General features: G+C 41.3%; 1 protein-coding gene across 1 annotated transcript; it reads right to left on the bottom strand.

Moving 5' to 3' along the window:
* Positions 1–11395: 11395 nt before the first annotated feature.
* Positions 11396–13730, bottom strand: LOC147897859 (protein JINGUBANG-like). The gene is made up of 2 exons (XM_087380136.1): positions 13711–13730; positions 11396–12590 (listed from the first exon to the last, which is right to left on the bottom strand). Exons 1-2 carry the CDS (start codon positions 13728–13730, stop codon positions 11396–11398), a joined length of 1215 nt encoding a protein of 404 aa, XP_087236262.1.
* Between the last annotated feature and the right edge of the window lie 3493 nt (positions 13731–17223).

Here is a 17223-nt window from a genome sequence, read left to right on the forward strand (position 1 = left end):
TGCTTGAGTTTATGGTCACGTATTGAGTTTAACATAATAGTCTACAGGATACTGGATGAGCACTCAACATAGTGGTTAGATGCATTCATTTCTAGTTCTGATAGAACTATCATTCAGACATTGGTCATAATAGAAGTATGGAGGGCTAAAATCCTTTTTTGGCTCCCTAAGTTTTTTAAAGCATGGTATTGTCCAGATTACATAGGTATTTTCACTAAGCAAAATTAATCCTTATGATGAAAATGTGTTTTTTTTCTTTTGACATAGTTAGTTCTGTTTCCATGTTTTTGGATCGAATGTATGGATGATCTTCTGCAAGCGTAAAAGACATGATATGTATATGTAGCACATGATCATGTTTACATATTTTCAGTCATATATTCTACCTTGTGATCTATCGTGGATGTTCAATTTGAGTAGTGTTTGCTTTTTTTATCGCAAATTTTATGTATTGTTATGTCTCTACCTCTCCACAACGACTCAAATTGATAGTATGGGGATGAAAGAGAAGTTAATTGTGAGTTTCAGGCATGTGTTCATTGTTGGAATATGTTTAATTTGCTTATGATCACATCAATTGTTCCAATGATATTGAGGGGAATAAGATGCTGGATGAGGTTCTCGCTCGCTTGAAACCTATTTAATCTTGCTCGCTTATTTGGGGCTGCTCGCTTTTCTCTGCTCACTTTTTGGTAATCCTCACTATGGGCCATGTCGACCAAGATGTCGAGCGTAACCCGAAAGGATTCACGCCGTCCATGGCTAGCCCAAGATGTAAGTTGCATGGCTCCCTCGCAAAGTCCGGCCACTGATTATCTATGTGCTTCCAAGGTGCACAATCTACGGGAATCCTCAATGTGTGATCAGTGGACCGATGAGATGCATGCCATGTCATCAACTCCGCTATGGATTTGCATCGAAACATGTGTTGTATTCTTGCAATGATGGGAAAGTGTCTTAAGACCTTTACCGGTATCCGCTCACCCTACAAGTCATCTCTATATCGTTGTTCCCCACACTTTGGACAGCTAGCCAAATCTCCATGCTCACGACGAAAGAGAATACAATCATTACGGCAAGCATGGATGGTATCATAATCCATACCCACCGTTGTTAGCATCTTTTTCGCTTCATCTCTTGATGCGGGCATGGTATTTGGTGCAGGCAACATCTTCTGGAGCAACCTATGACAAAGACACTATCCAAATGATGATTCTCAAAACAAACAATATCCAAATAATGAGTCAAATTAATGCAAGGGCTAACCTCATTAAGGCCGAGACACTTGTATCCGACCACCCATACTGTACTTGTAGATTCAAGATTGAGAGACAAGCACGTAGTTTAGACATCCTAGCACCCTCATACAATTGTGTTGATTGCAACTCTTGCATTTTGACCTCAGACTCTGACATCACGTGTACGTGGGATGTAGTGTCCCTAAAAATGGAATCCATCATGTCGACCATACCCTCGTCGTCATCTGGGAGACTATAGTCTTGTTGAAAGTGAGAAGGTATATGTGTACCCTCGTCACCCTCCTCATCCTGTTTTAAGATTTCGTGTAAATATAAGATCTTCTATTTCCTGGTATACAATAAGATTGTGAACTTAAATAGCTTTGACTTACCGATGATCCATCAATATGTGTAACACTAACGGGGGGTACTGGTTCTGGCTCCTCCCCATACATCCGCAAGTGGCGCATGATAATACGACGTTGATGTCGTACTTCTCGCTTACAATGAGTGCAATGACAGTATAACCTCTCCGTAAGCCACTTCGTGCTCCCGAGCATTGGCGCATCATCGGACGAGCTTCCACTCGTCCCTTCCATCTACACTTATAAAATCACAACATAAGCATGAAGAGGAGATATTGACAATTATAAAATAGCATGTTTGAGCTTCTCTTGAGGCTACATAAAAAAAGTGACAGTAAGCGTCGCTATATAGCGACGCTCTGTTCCGTCACTATATAGCGACGTTTTTAATTATAGCGACGCTGTGGGTTAAAACTCGAAACGCTAAACGCGCGGCGTTTTCTTCATACTATTCCCTAATCTCTCAAGTAAGCAACCCAAAATCTCCTCCCACCTATTTTCGACGATCTCCCACCTATTCCAAGCGACCTCCCACTCTATTTTCCACTCCTTACCCTTCTCCTACCTCTTGTACTCCCTCTCTATCCTTTTTCCTCTTTCGTTTCTTGAAAGGAAGTTCTTCAAGAGGTGAGTTTGTTTCAACAATGTAGGTTGTTTTTTGTTAGCTTTAGATTTATGAGTGTTTCTTCTTGTATTGCTAAACCTGTAAACTAGTTTTCATGCTTGTTTTGAAAGGATTGAAACAAAAAATGAGATTTCAAGAAAGAAAGAAAACTCACCTCTTTTTTCTGTATTTGTCTTCCTTCTCTTTCTCCTTGTCTCCTCAATCTCCTCCTTTCCTTGTCTCCTCAATCTCCTCCCTTCAAGAAGTTGCTTTTGTAATCTCCTCCTTCCACTAACATCTTATTTGAAAAAATGGGTTGTTTTCTCTCTTTTGTAGGGCCAGTCCACTACACCGAGCGGGACATACTATTTCAGGTAAGTGCTTCCTCTTTTTTCCATTTATTATTTTTGTTATTTGCATTGGCCCCTGCAGCTAGCGCTTAAGGCGCTAGCTGTAGTGATGGGCGTAGGAACCCTCTCTTCCCCTCCCACTCTTTCCTTCTTCCCCCTTCTCTTATTCTCCTTTTTCCCCCTTCTCTTTTTTCCCTCTTCTCTTATTCTCTCTTTCCCCCTCATCTCTTTTCCCTTCTCTCTTTCCTTTCCCTCTTATTCTCTATTTCCTTTCCCTCTTATTCTCTTATGCTTATGCTTCTCTCATTCCCCCTTCTCTCTTTCCCCCTTCTCTATTTCCCCCTTCTCTCATTCGCATAAGCTCATGCTCATGCATGAGCATAAGCATGAGCTTATGCTTATGCTAATGCTTAAGCATAAGCATAAGCATAAGCATAAGCTCATGCTTATGCTCATGCATGAGCATGAGCTTATGCTTAAGTTTTCCCCTTCTTTATGCTTAAGTTTCCCCCTTCTTTCCCCCTTCCGCATAAGCTCCTTCTCTTTTTCCGCATGAGCATAAGCATGAGCTTATGCTTATGCTCATGCTTATGCTCATGCATGAGCATGAGCTTATGCTTAAGTTTCCGCATAAGCTCATGCTTATGCATGAGCTTATGCGGAAATAGAGAATGAGAGAAGCTTATGCGGAAACTCATTCTCTATTTCCGCATAAGCTCCTTCTCTATTTCCGCATGAGCATAAGCATGAGCTTATGCTCATGCTTATGCTTAAGCATAAGCATAAGCATAAGCTTATGCTCATGCTTATGCTTATGCTTAAGCATAAGAATAAGCATAAGCTTATGCTTATGCTCATGCATGAGCATGAGCTTATGCTTAAGTTTCCACATAAGCTCATGCTTATGCATGAGCTTATGTGGAAATAGAGAATGAGAGAAGCATAAGCTCATTCTCTATTTCCGCATAAGCTCCTTCTCTTTTTCCGCGTGAGCATAATCATGAGCTTATGCTTAAGCATAAACATAAGCATAAGCTCATGCTTATGCTCATGCATGAGCATGAGCTTATGCTTAAGTTTCCGCATAAGCTCATGCTTATGCGTGAGCTTATGCGGAAATAGAGAATGAGAGAAGCTTATGCGGAAACTCATTCTCTATTTCCGCATAAGCTCCTTCTCTTTTTCCGCATGAGCATAAGCATGAGCTTATGCTTATGCTCATGCATGAGCATGAGCTTATGCTTAAGTTTCCCCCTTCTCTCTTTCCCCCTTCTCTATTTCCCCCTTCTCTCATTCCCCCTTCTCTATTTCGCCCTTCTCTCATTCGCATAAGCTCATGCTCATGCATGAGCATAAGCATGAGCTTATGCTCATGCATGAGCATGAGCTTATGCTTAAGTTTCCCCTTTCTTTATGCTTCTATTTCCGTATAAGCTTATGCTTATGCATGAGCTTATGCGGAAATAGAGAATGAGAGAAGCATAAGCTCATGCTTATGCTTCTCTCATTCTTTATTTCCGCATAAGCTCCTTCTCTATTTCCACATGAGCATAAGCATGAGCTTATGCTCATGCATGAGCATGAGCTTATGCTTAAGTTTCCGCATAAGCTCATGCTTATGCATGAGCTTATGCGGAAATAGAGAATGAGAAAAGCTTATGCGGAAACTCATTCTCTATTTCCGCATAAGCTCCTTCTCTATTATTGCATGAGCATAAGCATGAGCTTATGCTTATGCTTACGCTCATGCATGAGCATGAGCTTATGCTTAAGTTTCCGCATAAGCTCATGCTTATGCATGAGCTTATGCGGAAATAGAGAATGAGAGAAGCTTATGCGGAAACTCATTCTCTATTTCCGCATAAGCTCCTTCTCTTTTTCCGCATAAGCTTCTCTCATTCTCTATTTCCGCATAAGCTCCATAAGCATGAGCTTATGCGGAAACTTAAGCATAAGCTCATGCTCATGCATGAGCATAAGCATAAGCATAAGCTCATGCTTATGCTCATGCATGAGCATGAGCTTATGCTTAAGTTTCCGCATAAGCTCATGCTTATGCATGAGCTTATGCGGAAATAAAGAATGAGAGAAGCTTATGCGGAAACTCATTCTCTATTTCCACATAAGCTCCTTCTCTTTTTCCGCATGAGCATAAGCATGAGCTTTTAGTTATGCTTATGCTAATGCTTAAGCATAAGCATAAGCATAAGCTCATGCTTATGCTCATGCATGAGCATGAGCTTATGCTTAAGTTTCCGCATAAGCTCATGCTTATGCATGAGCTTATGCGGAAATAGAGAATGAGAGAAGCTTATGCGGAAACTCATGAATCTCTATTTCCGCATAAGCTCCTTCTCTTTTTCCACATGAGCATAAGCATGACCTTATGCTCATGCATGAGCATGAGCTTATGCTTAAGTTTCCGCATAAGCTCATGCTTATGCATGAGCTTATGCGGAAATAGAGAATGAGAGAAGCTTATGCGGAAACTAATGCTTAAGCATAAGCATAAGCATAAGCTCATGCTTATGCTCATGCATGAGCATGAGCTTATGCTTAAGTTTCCGCATAAGCTCATGCTTATGCATGAGCTTATGCGGAAATAGAGAATGAGAGAAGCTTATGCGGAAACTCATGAATCTCTATTTCCGCATAAGCTCCTTCTCTTTTTCCACATGAGCATAAGCATGACCTTATGCTCATGCATGAGCATGAGCTTATGCTTAAGTTTCCGCATAAGCTCATGCTTATGCATGAGCTTATGCGGAATTAGAGAATGAGAGAAGCTTATGCGGAAACTCATTCTCTATTTCCGCATAAGCTCCTTCTCTATTTCCGATGCTTATGCTTAAGCATAAGCATAAGCATAAGCTCATGCTTATGCTCATGCATGAGCATGAGCTTATGCTTAAGTTTCCGCATAAGCTCATGCTTATGCATGAGCTTATGCGGAAATAGAGAATGAGAGAAGCTTATGCGAAAACTCCTTCTCTATTTCCGTATAAGCTCCTTCTCTATTTCCGATGCTTATGCTTAAGCATAAGCATAAGCATAAGCTCATGCTTATGCTCATGCATGAGCATGAGCTTATGCTTAAGTTTCCGCATAAGCTTATGCTTATGCATGAGCTTATGCTTATGCATGAGCTTATGTGGAAATAGAGAATAAGAGAAGCATAAGCTCATTCTCTATTTCCGCATAAGCTCATTCTCTATTTCCCCCTTCTCTCATTTCCCCCTTCTCTCCTTCTCTATTTCCACATAAGCTCATGCTTATGCTTATGCGTGCATAGAGAAGGAGAGAAGCATAATAGAGAATGAGAGAAGCATAAGCATAACCTTATGCTTCTCTCCTTCTCTATCTCTGCATAAGCTCATTCTCTATTTCCGCATAAGCGTATGCTTATGCTTCTCTCATTCACCCTCATCTCTTTCCCCTTCTCTATTTCCCCCTTCTCTCATTCTCTATTTCCTCATTCTCATTCTTTTCTTTCCTTTCCATCCTCTTTTCCTCTTTCCTTTCCCTCTTCTTTCCTTTCCCTCTTCCTTCTTCTTGCCTATGCCTATGCTTATGTTTGTTTTTTTGTTTTCTGTTTTCATGTTTGTGTCTATGTTGGACATGGGATCACGTCGCTCATCCGGACAGCCTCGCAGGAGGAGAGCTCACGATCTATATGCTCCAGAGGACTTTGATTCCTCTCAGGCGACTACCCCGAGGACTACCCCTGGTCCGACTCCTCTCGGACCTAGCACTACGACTACCCTTGGTCCGACTCCTCTTCCACGTAGCACTGTGACTACCCCTCGGGGAACTCCTTTGCTAGCCGCGCATGGCTTTGTCGGGAGTCCCGACGAGTTTGTAGCATAGATGAGTGATGAGGAGGCAACGAGATTCTTCTCTCTACTCTCTCAGAGGACCTCAGCAATTCCTTCCCCTACACCGACGGGTGGACGTACTGCCCAGCCATCCCCTCGCGCCCCTTCGACCGTGAGATCATCACCTGTGCATGCCTCTCGCAAGGGAAGGGAGAGTAGGACGGGTGGCTCATGTTGTGCTGACTTGGGAGATGTAGACGAGTCAGCACACTCACGCTCCTTTAGGTCTCCACTTGGTCCGGAGACACAGTATCAGTCAGTTCCCTTTCCCTCTCCTACTCCCACTACTACTCCTCGCTCCGGAAGCGCTCGTGTAGCTTCCACTCCTTCAGACTCTGCTACCGTCAGTCCCCCTTACTCATCAGGGGATCTCTCCTATCAAATCACATCTGCCAGAGAGATAATAGAAGATAAAAAGGGCACAACAGTGATGGCCGCCATGAGGAGGTTGATGAGTCATCACTTCAAGAGCGGCATAAATACCGATTGGCGGTATCAAGATGCCCAAAAGAAGCAGGCGGTGATCGATGAGTGAAAACAAAGATACCCTAATCTGCCAAATGTGGAGTTTAATGATGATTATATGCGAGAGCGCATGGGTTTGGTCCTGAAGCATCGTAGATCAACCTTGCGTACTTCCATTACAAAGGGGTTGGCTAAACCCAGCTGGGCAGACAAAGCTGATTGGAAGTACTTCAAGAAGCAACATAGGGACCATCCCGAAATGTTTGAGGGTCAGAGGAGGGTTGCAAAGAGACAGCTGGACGTCATAGGTACTTCGCACTTTGGTGCAGGCAGACGGTATGCGTTTGAGGCAACCATGGTAAGTCTACTTCTTCCCATTTAATGTATTGTTCTATTTGTTTTACTTACATATTACATGCACTTTAGCTAACTCTAACTCTCGTAAATTGGATCCACAGCAAGCTGCGATGGGTCGTCTTCCTACAGATGCAGAGACGCGACGCGCATTTCGGATAGGAACAAAGCCATGGTTCATTGAGCAAGAGGCAATGGGAGCGACGGTCGATTGGGCTGAGGTGGCTGCTCGCACGGTATAAGTTTACTCCTACTTGTAATCTCACTTTTTAATTTAAGTTCCAATCTAATTTTCGATTTATATGGTTCACTCTTAGGGTCAAAGCTCAAGCGTCCCATCATCGGAGGCGAGCGATCAACAGGGCCAAGGATCGGACGCAGGTGGCGAGGATGAGGGAGAAGACGCAGGTGTCGAGGACCAAGGAACAGGCCAACAAGACAAAGATGATTCGGATTCAGATGAGTAGTGGTAGTAGCATTTTGTATATCCGCTCGTTTGAGCAATTTTGTATCGCCCTTTCGACAGGGTAATTTTGTTACAAACACTATTGTATATGTCCGACATGTATATGCATTTGTTACTCATCATTTCACAAGAACAATTTTGTATCACCCTGCAAGCAAGGGAAATTTTGTTATAAAAAACTTTCTTTTGTAATTACCAAAAAAAAAAAAGGATTAGTGGAGGCCTGTTTAGCCTCACTAACCCTTTTTTTTTACTTCTGTTAATCATCGTTATATAGCGACGTTTACCAGTGTCGCTATATAGCGACGATTAACAATGTTGCTATATAACGACGTTTTTAGTGTCGCTATATAGTGACGTTTGCCAGCGTCGCTATATAGCGATGCTTTATAGCGACGCTCCTTTTTCGATGCTTTTAGCGACACTTATAGCGATGTTTGCGCCCGTGAAAAAAAATTTTTTTAATGTAAAAAGCGTCAGTATTTCCGTCGAAAAATGGCCTATGCCTTGTAGTGTAAGCTGAACCAGCCACACGGTTGCATGATATTCCAACCATTGGCCTGGTTTAGGACAATCACATTAAGTCTAGGCTAGCCTAGTAAACTATCCCAAAGCTAAATCACAAACAACCACCGGATTGGTTTAGGCAACCACTGACCTGCATTGTATCAAGAAATGAAACAAGTAAACTATCCCAAAGCTCAATCACAAGCAACCACTGGGATGGTTTAGGCAACCACTGACTTGCGTTGTATCAAGCATGTGTAGAGCATGTGTACGATGTGCTCATCAAACATCTTGTATCCCATTTGCTTTCTACAGATGTGCTTAGAAACTCTTGAGAGATGCACGAAGAGTGGAAGCAATGCATGATCATCTCGATCCGAGTAGTCTATGGGCTTCAACAGAATGCAAGAAAAGGAGTGGCAACCTAAGTGTAGAAGTCATTGCAATAGTGGTGACGTTTTGGCACAAAATAATAAGGTGTTGGTAGAGTTGTCACTCTATGAACTTTAGAGTATAGGCTAAAGCTTGTGAAGACTCGAGAATGGTATTTACTTGAATGGCCTGGTGTTGCTTTCTCGAATGCTACCACCAATCATGATATCATAGCTTGTTTTCTTTGCTCTGATGGCAATGATCGAATGCGTGCATCTGCAACAACTGCTTCCTGCTGCTGCTCTGCAAGGAGTCTTCTGTTCCTTGTGCCCTGACCAAGCTTTTTAGCTTTTCTATCATTTTCTTCTCTTGTAAGCCATGGTGAGTTGCATGTTGCCATGGCGATGATCAATGAAAGACGACAATGCCAAACCAAAACAGAGATAAGCTAGCCGGTGAGGCAAGCAAAGAATAGAAGACAACTTACTTGAAAGAAGACAATGGCAAACCAAAGTCTGCGCAAGGTCACATCGAGGTGCATGTAGGTTGTAGGGCATTTGCATGGTGGGGTAGATTGTAGGTACTTAAATCTTCCAAGATTTGATGGGCGAGAGGTGTGAAAATTCGAAATTCGTGGGAATAGTGAAATTTCACCGCCAGTTTTTCCCCCCTTCAGTGATACACATCAACAGAATTGGATATCCTAAACAAGTGCAATGTGGCCTAAAATGCTTGAAAACACAAATAGGCCAAAGGGCACACTATCGGGTTTGGTGCTGTGTATTATTAGATGCAATGACCTTTGGCATGCTTATGAGCCATGTAGAAAGCAAGTGCATGGAAAAAGAAACAATTCAAAATTGTAAATAGTGTTGGATTTATTAAAATATCTTTTTACATGCATAAATTACACTTTTCCAACTTCTTCCATTTTAGGGTGAATCTAGATACCAATACCAACAACTGTCAATGTTTTAAGACCACCATGCACTAGTCCCAATAGTTTGGATTCCAATTTTCAATCCGTTTTGGTTTTCAACAAATCAAAAAAAAGTTATGGAGTGTGCCCTCAAATGGGTATGCATCACTTTAGCACAACATTGGAGGTCCATTAACCCATGCATAATGATCTCATTTAGGTGTGTCCTTGAGTTAAGGAGAAGCTCGTGTAGTGTACTTTAGAATGATTACTTCATTGCATGTATGTATAGAACAAAATTTTGATGTTTTTGAATAAATTGCTATATCCTATAGTCTTCAGGATGCATGCTTCACATGCAACATAGCACTTATAATGCTTTAACAGTCTCATTCCAAATTCTTATTCCATAATTTTTTGCTCTCATGTTCAAGTTTGGAATTGTACTACAACTTGAAGACAAAGTTTGTCGAATTCCATTGAGCAATGCATAAGTTATGGGTCATGCAAGATACCTATATACATAAAAGTCCCTGAACCTCACCAAAAATGGCTACACCCAAGCAAATAATGACCCTCTAATAAGTTATTCTCATGCCATTTTTCAATTATATCTCTTGGACCCAAAAATGGTGGTACGTGATTCAAGTTGCATCATGGAAGAGTTATGTCTTTGAATATGCAAACATCTAGGAAGAGATGCAAAATGTCATAGTAGATGACATGAAAGCAAGCACTTCCAATGCTCCTCTCGTACCGCATGAGCCGATGGCTTTACAACCTCCAAAAGACAACTTAGGCTCTTTCGATCATTACGTAGACCTAGAACATGAGAAGGAACTTGTCTTCCAGATGCAAAGAAATAGAACTAGACTTAGCACATGTTCAACATGATGGTCTGATGTGTTATTAGACAATCATGTAGAAGATTTATCTAGTGATTCACATAATTGACTATGCAACACAAATTTGTAATGCTATACTCATCTTTGAAGAGTTCATGTATTCGCGGATATATTATATTATGGTACGTTTAAACTCCATTTAAATCTAGCTTCTTACATACCAAAGGTTTTACACACAATTTCCATGCAATAGACTATGCAAAATCAGAATGTATCTTATCAAAGGCTTTTCAAATTGAGGCATGGAGACATTTGCAAGTTTGCAATAGAGTTTATTTTAGAATAAGCATAATCGACCTTTATTTCTATGGTTATTTCCATGCTTACATCAACGCTTCTTCTAGTTATAGTTTTAAAAGTGCTAAAAAAAAGCATGGTAAACGAGTAGTGTATGTAGTAGTGTTGCTTCATGTAACCAATTTTCCATGTGGCAATTGCATGTATCTTAAATGTTTCTAATGAATCTAGAAGGCTGCAACAATCCCAATATTGTTTGTCAATGAAATTAATTTGCAAAAATGCAAGTGCATTTACTTGCATGAACAATAAAGATAGCATATTCGATACTTAAGCTTAGGATAACAACAAAGAGTTTCATGTAGACAATTCATAGCATGAGCATTTCGAGACAAAGAGAATGCAATCAACACTTTCACATAATACTAGGGAATGCAATCAACACTTTCACATGATACTAGCATGATCTTATGTAGCATAGATGAATTATGCTTGGCGTGCGATAGGCTATTGGAGGCCAGCGCAAGGGGAAGAGCACGCATAGTAGTGAAAATCTTATAGAGCAAATAGATATTCCATTTGGTAGGAGTGGCCAAAACAAAAAAAAAAAACCCGAATACAACTCTACCTCTCACCCCTTACACCACTAATTAATGACCTTCAAATTTTCCAAACCTCTTGCAAACTAGGGGGCAAATTACACTACTCCAAGGGCACATCATCCTTTGATTCCTTTCTTTAGAACACCACTTGGGGAAGTTTGAAATTTCTGAGATCAGACACACACCATAGTTTGACATCATGATCTAGGCTTCCACTGTACACCCAGCACCCCATCGCCTCATTGAAAGTTACAGTCAAGCACTTCACAGGTCCCCCATGGCCTTCAAGCACAGCTACACAGGAGTGCAGCCTCCCAACATGCCTCCTCCATACCCTGATTGTCGTGTCTGCGGATCCACTGCAAAGTATATCGCTCACAGACGCCAAGCATAGAATCGCATGGCGATGGCCTCGTAAAACGCCTGTTGCGCATACATGCTCGGCGCTATCTTCCCTCTCCCAAACTATGATGGCCCTATCACAGGCTCCTGAGTATAAAACTGAACCGTTGGAGCTCAACGCAAGAGCGTTCACGGCAGATTTGTGACTTTCCATTGTCCTCACAAGAGAATGCTTTTTTTCACCTACGTTCTTCACCCATACCCTGATCTTGGCGTCTGCAGAACCAGTGTAGAGGAAGCCGTTCTCCGAGACTACGAGGGCATTGATGGCATCGTCATGAGCTTTGAAGGACTCCAAACACCTGAAATCGGACAGTCTCCACACTTTGATGGTCCTATCCCACGACCCAGAGTACAAAAGATTGTTTCTAGCCGTCAACACAGATATCGCATCAACATGCTGAATCCATAGCCTTTTCTCATGGCGCCGGATCTGCACATAGTTTTTTGGACTAAGGAATGCCAACATATAGTCCGTCAAGGTGGGCATTGTGGCTATGAGCTTGTGGCTGGCGGACTGCTTGTGATCGGATATTTTCCAGACGCGAATTTTGTGATCCTGGTGTGCGCTGAAAATCTTACCGCCGGCTACGACAAGAGCCTTGACGGCTATGTCTTCAGGACCAAAATCGCTGTACTCCGCGAGATTTTCCTTTAACCAGACTCGTATGTTCTGGGAGTCAGAACCACTGTATAAATGTTCACCAGCCAGAGTGACTGCGGAGACGTGGTTATGATGGCCCTTTAACGTTGCAACGCAACGATAATCTGCGCTGCCAGCTCCCTTCACCTTGCCATTTTCGTAGGTGTTTAATTCCAGGGAAGGGAGAAATCCCAAGCTACTTTGGGAAAGAAGGCTGATTTCGGACTGCAGGCTTGGCTGCGATGTGATACTAGCCTGGAGCCGGACGCTTACTTGCGACTGAATACTGCTTACTTGTGAATTGAGACTAATCTGTGCAAATAAGTCTCTATTCTTTGAGGCGTGATTCGTTTGAGAATCAACTAAGGTTGGTACGGAGGAAGGAGTCCTCTCTCGCTCATGCTGCTCAGTACATGTTTTAACGGCAAGCTCCATAATACCAGTCGTAGCTGAAGTTAGCGCTTCTCGTGATCGGAGGATTGAAGATTCAGAGTTGTCATCGACGTACGAATCCATGCTGGGAGGATCTAGTATAAAATCACTTTGCCTATATATATACTTAAGTCTCGCAACCTTAGAGGACTAGATCTCTAACGCCATCAGAGTAAAAGCCTGAGGAAAATGCGTGACCACTAAAACTCTATAGAAGATACATTTGCAAAAGCTAAAAGTAAGATTAATCCAAAAAGTAAAAGACGAGAGGCCAGGGTTGCATTGGATGAACGGAAGAGAAACGCAGTATAGTCAGTAGCAGGTAGAGTCTCACGGGGCCTTGATACGAGGCCTAGCTCTAGGGTGATCTGGACTTCATAAACTGAGTAGAAGAGTACCAGAGAAGATGATTGGAAGGCTCCCACAGAAGAAAGGAATAATCTGGACGAGAGAACAGCAGAAAATGAGAGACGTAGGAATGAAGGAGATCCCACAAAGGAAGGTAGAAAGATGTGCAGAGGTAGGAGTCGAAACAGCGATGGCAGATAATAGGTGGGTTACTTGTACGATTGTTTTACGTAGCAAATTGGCAAAGCTAAGAGGGGAGGATAAAGAGAAAAGAAAGCAATGGGCGGCCTCTGATTTTACATGTGTATGATATGAGAGAACGGATGACAAAAAGTCCTAGCTTCAAAGCGAAATTGGGAGGCAACGAAAAAGACCAAGGAAGAAATTATGGTGAAAGTGCGTGAATCAGTCGTGAGGAAGTCGATGCTCTCGAGTGACGCTGTGGTTGATGTCATTATGTTCGATTGCAATATGTGTTCAACGACCAACTTAGGGCCTTACCTCATGGAGGGGAAAAAGAGGGGAAATAGCTATTTTTGTTATGGCGCCCAAATGCACCACGGGAAATAGGGGGCAAACAAAGTGGTCCAAGGGGAAATAGGGGGTAAATAGAGTGGGACCAGGACCTCATAGTGTTATTTCCCATGCCTTGAAGAAAGAAGGCAGTGATCCCTTCTAGTATTGGAGAACCATTGATGTGACATTTCTTTGTAGCGCTTTCTCATTTTCCCTTGGACCATTATGTCATGCATCATGGCCAAATTAGGCTCTTCCAAAGGGAAAACGTCCAAATAGCCATCATTATTTCCCTCCTTTTTCCCCTCCATGACATAAGCCCCTTAAAGTTAGTCCCATAGCATGAGGGAGTCAAATCGTGTGAAATCCCAATAGTTGTCATGCATAAATCCCTATGTATTCACACGTATGTCATTATATGGACAAGTGTTGGTATACCTCTTTTTAATGAATTTGAGAGAAGAGACTTTATCTATTTTGCAAGTTTATTTAATTCTATGTGATTGCTAGGTATAAAGATGTCTCTATAATGTAGGATTCACCTTGTCACATAGAATGGAGCAAAGAAGGAAATCAAGGAGAGCAAGAGTCCTTAAAGAGTTGTACTCAGCTCTACACGACCATTGGATCATGTGCATTATTAGATGCCACATTCATAGTGAGCTATGCAGGTTGTGCAACATGTCTAACATGTCATCTATTGAGATTGGGAATCTGTAAAATACCATTGTTATGGCTACCCCCTAGCTACACGAAACGATTCTCATGAAGAACAATTTTATTAAATGTGAAGTAGGGTCTTCTTCCTGGTGGAGCGCGTGAAGCACTTTGTACAAAGGCACACATATGATCGCTCCATTTAGCTCCATCTTTAAACTATTCTCCCATAGATTATACTATTAGTCCAGTACAAAAGTTTCGAGGAATCCAACTATGGTGGTTTGTGAATTAAATGCCACAAGGTAGGCCTCCTTCTCCCCTAGATAATGAATGATTTCGTGTTGGCTTCTTTAATCAATGCTAGATTTAGGAATCCGATTTGCTTCCTTTGTCTAGATCCAATGGAGCTCTAGTTTGTTTGCTTTACTAGAATCAAGGAAACGGATCAACCAAAAAGTAATTAAGAAATGGCCAAGGCCAAAACAAATGCACTATTGTTAACTTTTATATTTGAATGGTTATGGTTGCTAGATGTAATCTTTTGGCCTTTAAGGCTCAGAGCAATTGCTGAGTTTTTATGAATTTGTAAGATTAAAAGCTTATTAATGCAAGGAAATCAAGAAGATAGGCTGGGTATCCCCTATAGTCATCATTCTTAGAAGGAATCACAAGATTAGAGTAATTGTCAATATAAAGAAGTTCAATGCTACTGTATGGAAGGACCATTTTCCACTACTGTCTACAAAGCACATCCTAGAAATGGCGGCAAAGAAAGAAGCCTACAATTTTATTGCTGGGTTTCTGGTTACAACTAGGTATCCATATCCTTAGTAGACCAACATAAAATAGCATTTGCCATGAAATGTGGAGATTATGTATCATGAGTGATGCTCTTTGGGTTCACTAATGCTTTTGCAACATTCCAAAGACTGATGATCACGATCTTTAAGGACTAATTAACAGATTTCATAGAAGTCTTCCTTGATGACTTATGCATCACTCTAATTGGGATGCATCAACTCTAAATGGGATGATTATCTAATGTACCATAGATTGATCCTAGAGAAGGTGTCTTGCATCACATATCCCTCAATCCTCTCAAAGTGCCAATTCTAAGAAAAGAATGGAATATTTCTTGGCCACATCATGTCCAGGAATGGGATCTCCACATACTATAACAAGATCAAGATCACCTTGGAGCTCTTACATCCTACAAACCCTAAGGGTGTGCAGCACACCTACTATTATCAAAGGTTTATACTCATTTATGCATACATTGCTTGCCCATTGTACAAGCTTCCAGTGGATTTTTTTTGGGATTGCCCAATAGCTTTTGACACCCATAATATTGCCTAAGCTACTTCACTGCTTCTAAGGGCACAAGACTACTGGGACTTACTATTCCATCTCCATATAGATACCTCAAAATTTGCCATACAGAGCATGTTGACTCAGCCAGGTGAGTGTAATTTAGACTACAACACTGTATCAAAAAAACTTGGACTTGTCTAAAGTCCAATTTCAAAATTGGACTAAAGAAAAGTCTGAAAATTGTAAATACACTCCTAATGCAGTTTTTAAAGCAAACTTTAAACACCAACTACTTGATGAGATTACCAACAACTACTTTAACATTAATAGATTGACCAATTCTCTTGCAAAGGTGGTATACATATATATACCATCTTGGTGTAGAAATACACCCTACCATAAGAGCCACGTATGATGAGAATTTGCCACTCAAAAACAAAATATACTTGAAATTCTAAGATGATTTGCTCAGCCCCACCAGGCTTGTTGCAGAGAATACAAAATAATATTAGCAACTATACTATTATAGACCACACAGGCCTAGACCACAAAGGTCGAGATATAAAAATTTTAGTATAATATGCTCAACCCCACCAGGCTTATTGCAAAGAATATTATCAACTATACTATTACAAACCACACAGGCCGAGACCACAAAGGTCGAGATATAATGCCACACAAGCTGAGACCACACAGGTCAAGATATGCCACGTAGGACAAGACTACAAAGGTCGAGATATATTGCCACATAGGCCGAGACCACATAGGTTGAGATATGGTGCCACACAGGCTAAGACCACACAGGTCATGATGGACTGCATAAAATAATAGGCTCATCACATAGATGAGCTATGAGTTTCTAGGGTGAAGCTGCAACACACGTAGCTAATATAAGAAGACCTATTAAGAGATGGCGACACATGCCTTCTATACAGTAGCATGTCATGAGCCAGTCGATATCTTATGAAGACTAAAAGATTTGATCATTAGTCTCTCTTATCTGCTCAACAACCCACTCTTCCACTGACTCCACATCTATATCCTCAACATAATTAACAATCAAGAAATAAATTCAAGCAGTTATAGATTGTTTCTTGATAATTTCTTTGTGAAGCCCTTATTGTTTCTTTAGCATCTGCATCAAATCTCCCATATTGAGTGCTATGATAATGAAGCTTACTTAAGAAGTCAAACAGATCTTGTCATGCTTTCATAATATTCCATAAAAGTCTTTTGCTCTCTGCTGTCTCCAGAGTCTCCTTCCTCTCTATGCACCTCTGTGCATCAAATTCCTCTCTCTCCATTTGTGTCAATGGAGAGCCTTGTCGAATTTTTCCTCTCTCTTTTCTGATTTGATTAGCAATCCACTCTTTAAGACTATTAATTCCTAACTCTACATCTCCTAAAATTTGGTATACATCCATGGGTGGGGAGATGGAAGAAGAAAGTGTTTGCAAAGGACTAGGATGGAGGAATATTTCACTACCTCAATGTGGAGGTAGTGAAGTGAAGAGAATAAATAGAGAGAGGATGAGAGAACTAGTGAGCACTCAATTGTATTCACATAGAGGAGATGAGGATGGGTGAGTATGAAGTGAAAGGCAACCTCAAGAGGTCTCCTACCAGTATCTAGGTCAATAAGTGGCCTGAGA

The sequence above is a fragment of the Dipteris shenzhenensis genome, chromosome 10 (assembly GCF_047967505.1).
Source record: "Dipteris shenzhenensis isolate YYH24624 ecotype China chromosome 10, Dip_SZ_1.0, whole genome shotgun sequence".
NCBI classification, from domain to species: Eukaryota; Viridiplantae; Streptophyta; class Polypodiopsida; order Gleicheniales; family Dipteridaceae; genus Dipteris; species Dipteris shenzhenensis.